The sequence below is a fragment of the Lupinus angustifolius genome, chromosome LG11, assembly GCF_001865875.1.
Source record: "Lupinus angustifolius cultivar Tanjil chromosome LG11, LupAngTanjil_v1.0, whole genome shotgun sequence".
Lineage (NCBI taxonomy): Eukaryota > Viridiplantae > Streptophyta > Magnoliopsida > Fabales > Fabaceae > Lupinus > Lupinus angustifolius.
Genome location: NC_032019.1, coordinates 5,175,208 through 5,183,158, shown reverse-complemented (window position 1 = coordinate 5,183,158; position 7,951 = coordinate 5,175,208). Strand labels below are relative to the sequence as shown.

The window sequence follows — 7,951 nt, the reverse complement described above, 5'->3', positions numbered from 1 at the left end:
ATGAAGAATCTTTCCATTGCATTGTTTTGTCACGTGAAGAAGATTTCTACTTTGCATTGTACCATTAATTCTTCATTGCTTTTGTCTCTAAAGATTACATAACAAAATAAAGACTTACATGATAAAAATATTCTAGATTACATAACAAAATAAAGACTTACATAAAAAAAAGATACAAAATAAACTAGTTATTATGTGTTGGTGCAACAGAAGTGATCGTTGCGTCGCGTTGGCCACAAACAATCAAATAAAGGCATAGAATAACTAGAAGAGAAGAAACAAGAGAATTTGTTAACGAGGTTGAGCCAATTGTGCCTACGTCCCCGGGAGCGTTGAGTGGCTACCAAGATATTATTAGTGAATAAGGATTACAAACCCTAACACACCCATGGGCCCACCTGCCCATGAGGTGTTTCTATTAGGAGCTTATATCTGGAGCACATTATAACAAGGGACTTGAGTCCAATATATAACATTGATATTCTACTCTATTCTAATTCTAGGCAATGTGGGACTTCATATAATAACATATTTCAAACATCCCCAACAATCTCACCTTGATTGAAATAGACGAATATCTCGCTCTTTAGGAAATCTACACAAAATCTCCACCTTAGCGAATATATGACTCCACCTTGCTCAATGTCTAATTGTCTTTAACTGCTCTCCTCCAACATAGACCTTCTGAGTATCCTTGAAGATGTTACCAAGAGCCTAGCTCTCTAAACTTGTATTGTAGCTTCCCGTACCGCCATCAAATGGAACACGCCGCCTAGCCACCTATTGCTAGGAAGTCTTTCGATATATTGGAACATCTACAAAAAAGTTCACCAAAAATCATCATCTTCAATACTCGGTCAAATTGAACCATTGAGCTTCATTGGAAAGCCTCAACCGCTACCACCATTGTCTACTTCGACAATCCTAGTTCAAAAGAACTATCATACTCCACCATAAGGAGTATACCCACATCACACACCTTGCGTCACTGCGAACTAATGTCTGTGTCACATCCTTGCATCCAAGCCAATGCCCATGTTACACCATACATCAAAGTCAGTCAGGCCCTCTGTGCTTTTGTGCATCTGCTCACAATTAACATCCTTCACTATCACATCTCTGACATGTCATTAGGATATTCCACTTCTCATCTTAAATGAGAACATTTTCTCAACATCTAGAGAGATATTGCTAGCTATGAAGCACGAATACTGATACGTGTGTCGGATACGATACGTATCCGATATGTCGACACGCATTTTTTCCAAAATACAGAATACGATACGTTCAGAGATACGCATATAAAATAATAAAAACACATAAAATATGATAAAATTATAACTGTAAATGAAAATATCCAAAGTAAAAAATATAATGGAAATTTAAAATCATTATCCTGCATAACAAATCTATATTATCCTATTTTAATGAAAACGAATCTATCCTAAAATCATTACCCTCCATAACAAATATATTTTATCCTACTTTAATGAAAACGAATTTATCTATTATCTTGTTTTATTGGAAACGAAACTATCTTATCCTATTTTATTGGAAACGAATCTATCTTATCATGTTTTATTGGAAATGAATCTATATATCCTATACTTTACTGAAAACGAATCCATATATCCTATATTTTATTGAAAACGAATCGTATACGTGTCTTAATATTTATTTTATTTTTTTAATTTTTTGATACTCTATGGATACGTATTCTTCGCGAATCTGAGCGTATCCGTGTCGGATACGTGTCGGACACCGACACGTGAGGGTGTTTGACGAATCCGTGCTTCATAGATTGCTAGCACCTGTCTCTGAACCCCTGCATCTCTACCAATGCTCGTGTTACAACTTGCATCAAAGCCAATGCCCATGTTACACCCTACATCAAAGTCAGTCAGCGTCTATGTGCTTTTGTGCATCTGCTAACAATTAACATCCTTCACTATGACATCTCTGACATGTCATTAAAATATTCCACTTCTCATCTTAAATGAGAACATTCTTTCAACATCTAGAGAGATATTGTCAGCACCGGTCTCTGGGTCAAACTCAACACATGAGTCCCTATCTCCACCTTGATCCTAATCCAGTACATGAATTTATGGGATTCTGGATCAACATATACAACGCCCACACCACAGTTCCACCATGTTTCCTTCTCCTTCAACTCATCTACTCTATCTTTGCCATTACCTTTGATGTACCTTGTCTAGCCATCACGTCTTCACCCTCTTTAGCCATTATTGACGTCTGGGTTAAGAGCCATCTACCAATTGGCTATGATACCAATTGTTGATGCAGCGGAAGCGATCGTTGCGCAGCGTTGGCCACAAGCAATCAAATAATTTGCATAGAATAAATAGAAGAGAAGAAACAAGAGCATTTGTTAACGGGGTTCAGCCAATTGTGCCTACATCCCCGGGAGCGTTGAGCGGCTACCAAGATATTATTAGAGAATAAGGATTACAAACCCTAGCACACTCATGGGCCCACCTGCCCATGGAGTGTTTCTATTAGGTGCTTATATCTGGTGCACATTATAACAAGGGACTTGAGTCCAATATATTACATTGATATTCTACTCTATTATAATTCTTGGCAATGTGGGACTTCATAAAATAACATATTTCAAACATCCCCAACATTATGGAAAGGTTGTGTAGAACTCTCACCAAGTTCTCTAGATCTTAGTGGACATGTCTTCCTGTTATGCCCATCAGTTCTACACCATCCACAATTTTTTTATTTTTTCAACACGAACTTCATCCATCTCATTATGAGTGCGTGTAGTTTTAGGTCTTCCACTTCTATTCCTTCGCATTAGAGGATTGGGAATAAATATTGGACCAGAATAATGGGGTCAATATTCTTCATTATCAATCAGTTGAAAGTGACATCCATATGCCTTAACAATATTATCCAGCCGGTAAATTGGAGAGATAAATGGCTACAATCTAAAGCTAGTGAAGCGCATGTTGTGATTGCATGAGAGCATGACAATCTTAATGATTGAAATTCCCCACAATCACACCAACTATCGACTAGTTTAACAGTGAAAACCCTCACTTGACGACCACCAGATCTAGATACAACTTCAACCTCCGAGCCTCTGGTCTCCCGTGAAAAATTACGAACTACTTGACAAGCGGATTGTCGCTGATTTTCTTTAATCACTCTTGTCAACTCTTCGCAATATATATTCCCTGCTCTAATCATGTTAGTAGCTTCATCACGATGTTGAATGAACCACTCATTTAGCCTATAGTAGGTTGCTCTCACAAGGGTTGTGATAGGAAGAGCCATAGATCCTTTCATAATACCATTAATGCATTCTGCAAGATTCGTGGTCATGTGGCCAAAACGTCTACCTTCGTCATATGCTTGAGTCCACTTTTGTTTTGGAATCTGGTCCAACCACGCACCAGCCCTGGGATGTTTTTGCCTCAATAAATTCAACAACCGCTCAAAGCGTGGTCGCATCAACTCATACCCTAAAAATTAAATATAAGAAAATATATCAATCTAGAACATCAACAATATATATAAATTACAAATATAAATAATACATACACATTTGTACGACTTTATCTTTTAGATCAGAATCTTGGAATTCCTTATTGAAGTTACTAGCAATATGACGAATACAATAAATTGACTGTTCACTAGACCATCCTGTGAACTCGCTTCGGAGTGCAGTTAACAAACCTCCTCCCCTATCTGATATGATACAAAGGTTTGGTTGAGGGGTAACATGAGTCTTAAGATTGTAAAAAACCACTCCCAAGCTTATTTCGTCTCTCCTTCAACAATGGCAAAGGCAACTGGAAATACCCGTTTGTTTCCGTCTTGTGAACTCGCTATAAGCAATGTTCCAATATACTTCCCAGTTAAAAATGTTCCATCCACTTGTATAATTGGTTTGCAGTATGCAAACCCATCAATGCATGGTTTGAAAGCCCAAAACACTCTATCCAAAATGAATCGACCATAGTCTTCCATCCCATCTCTAATATTGTGACGTGCTTCATATTTCACAATTGTACCGGGAGAGAAATATTGTACAACATTCATCCAACGTGGTAACTCATTGTATGATCCCTACCAATCACCAAATTTTTTGGCCAATGCCATTTGTTTTGTAGTCCAAGCCTTTCTATATGTAACTGTATAACCAAAACGACTAACAACCTCCTTAACTAGTAAACTAGGATCCGCAGATACCAAATTAACAACAAGGTCTGAAATAAATGACGAATTTAATTTGCTATGATCTTGCGAAATCAACATAGATACACAAGTGTGTGTTCCATTAATTTTCTTAATCTCCCATATGTCACGCTTAACGTTAAAAGAAGCGCAAATTCGCCACTCACATCCAACACCAAACTGTGTACATTTCCCAACATATCTATCTGGTCTAGACTCATCAACAACATAATCAAATGAATTTTGAATATGAAATTCTCTAATAGCATGTATTGTGGCTTCTTTAGATTAAAATTGCATCCCAACAAATAAATCATTGTTATTATTATTCATTAAACCACTTTAAATGACCAATATCACGACCAGCTTCAGAATTTGTGTTATGAAAAAATGATGATGGAGAACTATATGTCATCCTAAAAGATGAACCAACATCGACCTCCTCCTCATCACTACATATTTTAATGTCTTCTTCATCACTAAAATCACTAATAATATCTCTTAGACTAACCATATATTATAAACAAAATAATAATATTAGAAAAATTTAACAATAAATATACTAGTTGATAAAATATAATAGCTCTACGAACCTCTAAGCAAGTATCAATCTATACGAGAAGAAACCCTCTGAGACGAGTATAAAAGATGGCTAGAAAAAGTGTTAACAGAAATGTATTTAAGAGAAGAAGCTTCAAAACATATAATTTTTTAGGAGAAGAACATGGAGTGTTGGATGATTATATAATGTTAGAAGAGAAGCATGGAAAATAAAAAATATATATATGAAAACCCTGTCTTCAATGACGAGTTAGATTAGGGTTATGCGTTAATGTAAAAAACGCCAACCACATACACGATTTAGATTAGGGCTATGTTAATGTAGAAAACGCCAACCCCATGCACGATTTACATTAGGGTTATGCGTTAATGTAGAAAATGCCAACCTCATGCACGATTTACATACATATGTAAATCGTCTGCCCATACACGATTTACGTAAAACTCCAATCGTACGAACGATTTCCAAAGGAAAAAATAAAACCCCAAAACCTCCTACATAGCTGACGATTTTGACTTTAAAATTAAAAAAAAAAAGACCGAAAACTCCTACAGGATTAATGATTTCTATGGAAATTCTTTTAAAAAATAAAACGGGTATGTGGTTGACGAGTTACGTGGGCGTAGGAAAAAAAAATTGAAATCGTGGATCAAGTTACCGATTTATCCAAATCTACACTACCATCGTAATAAATATAAAATCTACACTACTATGATAATATTGTAGTCAAAGTATAATACATCAGTAAATTTGTCAAAGAACTTGTTGCACATCTAGACTAGCTTGCCCAAGTTTAGGGTATGATTGTTGAAGACAACAAATAATAGGAATGTGCTTTTCTGTTGTTATTTTTTAACTGTTGTTTATCCTATTTTTTCTGTTGTAGCTATAATTGTGTTTTGCCACTACCCTTGTTGTTTTCTGGTGTTGGTGTTTTACTAATGTTATTTTCTAATTTCGAATTATAAAATCGTAACAACTATTATATACAGCAAAATGTGAAACACTTCTGCATATGTATTCAATTATTATAAAATAATGTATTTTATTTTATTTTTTAAAAGTTTGTTGAGTCTATCTGAATATGCACATTGTCGACATCATGTGGTAAGAGCTAAAATAGGATAGATCAGGTTAGATTTGAGCTTAAATAGATATGGCCTGATTAAAATATTGAAACTTAAGTTTGACATATTTGTCTATTTTTTCTAGGATTAAGTCTGACTTGTTCAAAAGTCTAACTTAACCTGTTAGCGTATTTAAAATCTATTATAATATAATATATCTAAATATGTCAATAAACCTTCAAATAGTCTAACATTGTAATGCTAAATTGTGTGTATGTATGATTTTTATTTTTTTGTATATATTATAGAAAATAGTTAACTTAAATAAACAATAAAATCATATAGGTCGGCCTATTAGGTTTAATAGGATTTTGAAGAAGTTTGTATCTTATCTGTTTATGTTAAATATGTTTTTTGATAAGCTTGAGTCTATCCTGTTTATGAAAAAGGTATGACATAGTCTAACCTATCAAATGTTAGATATTAGGTTTTGTTAGGCAGTTTAATATGTTTCCACCTTCACCCACATAGGAAAGATTTAGACAACATTTTAGTATGAGGAGTACACCTTGAGCCTTTTTTGCACGGCCTAATTGGACTTGTGGCCCAAAGAGGGCTATCTTGGACCAACCAAGTATTAGTTTTGACATCTCTAGAGAGGTGTTGTAAGCTGATTTGATTCAAATGAGTTCAATTGGTTGCCTTTTCCTATTAGATATATGCTTCTCTTAGCTAACTTTTATATTTCACTTCAATGGCATTTAACTTGGTATTAATAGTCAACAACAAGAGTCTGCCATTTCTGTATTGCAAACCTAAAATACAGCATTTCGTAGTGCCTTGAAATGTCTAACTCTAAACCTAGTTAATACTGGTGTGTGAATCCGGTGGGGGTCGGTGGTTGTAAAGGGTGCAGCATTTTTAGGTTTCATTGATTGCTACTTTCCCTAACATATGCTCTCTTTATTCCATAATTTATATATTAAGAATATGCATGAAGTTTAAAAATAATTATATTATACTTAATACTCAAGTCTTAAGATTAGGTTATACTCTTAAAATTAGGGATGTTGATGTCAGTGATTGATTATTCAATTAAAAAATGTAATATCATTTTCATAGTCTATAATCACCATGAAAAATATAGCATCAAATTATCAATGTAGTTTTTCACCAAAAAATACTCATAATGTAAGCTTCGCGTTAATGGGGATAAAATAAATGATTAATATATATTTTATGTGTTAATTAATGTTATTTGGTAAATTTTCACAAAGCTTTTTTTGGTACATGTAAATTTTCACAAAGTAAAAATGACTAATGAGTTATTAAAAAATCTTAATTTTTTAAAAATTTATAGACCCCTTTCAATTTTTGTTCATTAAACAACTTAAAAACATATCAACTTAGTTAAAAATTTACGACCTACCCAAAAATCTATAAGCTGTCTATGTTCGAGTTAGGCTTGTTTTATGCCCTTACAATAATTCCATTTCAGACGTTCTCTAATATTAGAATGAGAACAAAAATATGGGATTTGTTAATTTTTAAATTATTTTAATAAAGAATAATTTACATTTTAGATGATTAAAAGTTTATTTACGTTACATGTTGTTAATTACATCTACCAACTACAATAGATGATATGAACTCCCATACTTGATAGTGGATTTCGGTAAGTGAGAAGATATTAATCTGTTCTTGTCGATTTGTTTCTTTTTAGTAATGTTTTTAATATTTTTGCCAAATTGAAGTTTATCTTTATAAAAAATAGGAATATGTGACTTATTAATAACTTGGTCTCCAATAAACATACAATCTTTTTCATTTTCCACTTATGTAATATAATCATAACTCTTTTAATATGGAAAAGTGCACTAAACCCTCAAACTCTTGGCCAAATTAATATGATACTTTTAAACTCTTAAACAATTATAATTATATCAATAAATCATTGCATCCATTTCTCACTAAATTACTAATAGAAAAATAGTACGGGTAATTTTAGATCTGACTTTCACCAACATGGCACAGTTGTATATATATGTTTCTAGTTTTATAGAAACTTTAAATGATTTATGCTTTTAAAAAATACTTAGAAAAATAAAAT

The 7,951-nt window shown here is 33.5% G+C and overlaps 1 protein-coding gene across 1 annotated transcript; it reads right to left on the bottom strand.

Annotated features, from left to right (window-relative positions):
• LOC109359666 lies at nt 2,887–4,077 on the bottom strand. Its single transcript, XM_019604363.1, has 3 exons — nt 3,838–4,077; nt 3,577–3,763; nt 2,887–3,497 (listed from the first exon to the last, which is right to left on the bottom strand). The coding sequence occupies exons 1-3, from the start codon at nt 4,075–4,077 to the stop codon at nt 2,887–2,889; spliced, it is 1,038 nt and encodes a 345-aa protein (XP_019459908.1).

Excerpts from the sequence above, each read along its gene's own strand:
- LOC109359666 (XM_019604363.1), bottom strand. The coding sequence starts at position 4,077 with ATGAATGTTGTACAATATTTCTCTCCCGGTACAATTGTGAAATATGAA. Across the intron at positions 3,764-3,837 it reads CACAAGACGGAAACAAACGG|ACTCATGTTACCCCTCAACC; the intron begins GTATTTCCAGTT and ends TACAATCTTAAG. Across the intron at positions 3,498-3,576 it reads AGATAAAGTCGTACAAATGT|GGTATGAGTTGATGCGACCA; the intron begins GTATGTATTATT and ends TTTAATTTTTAG.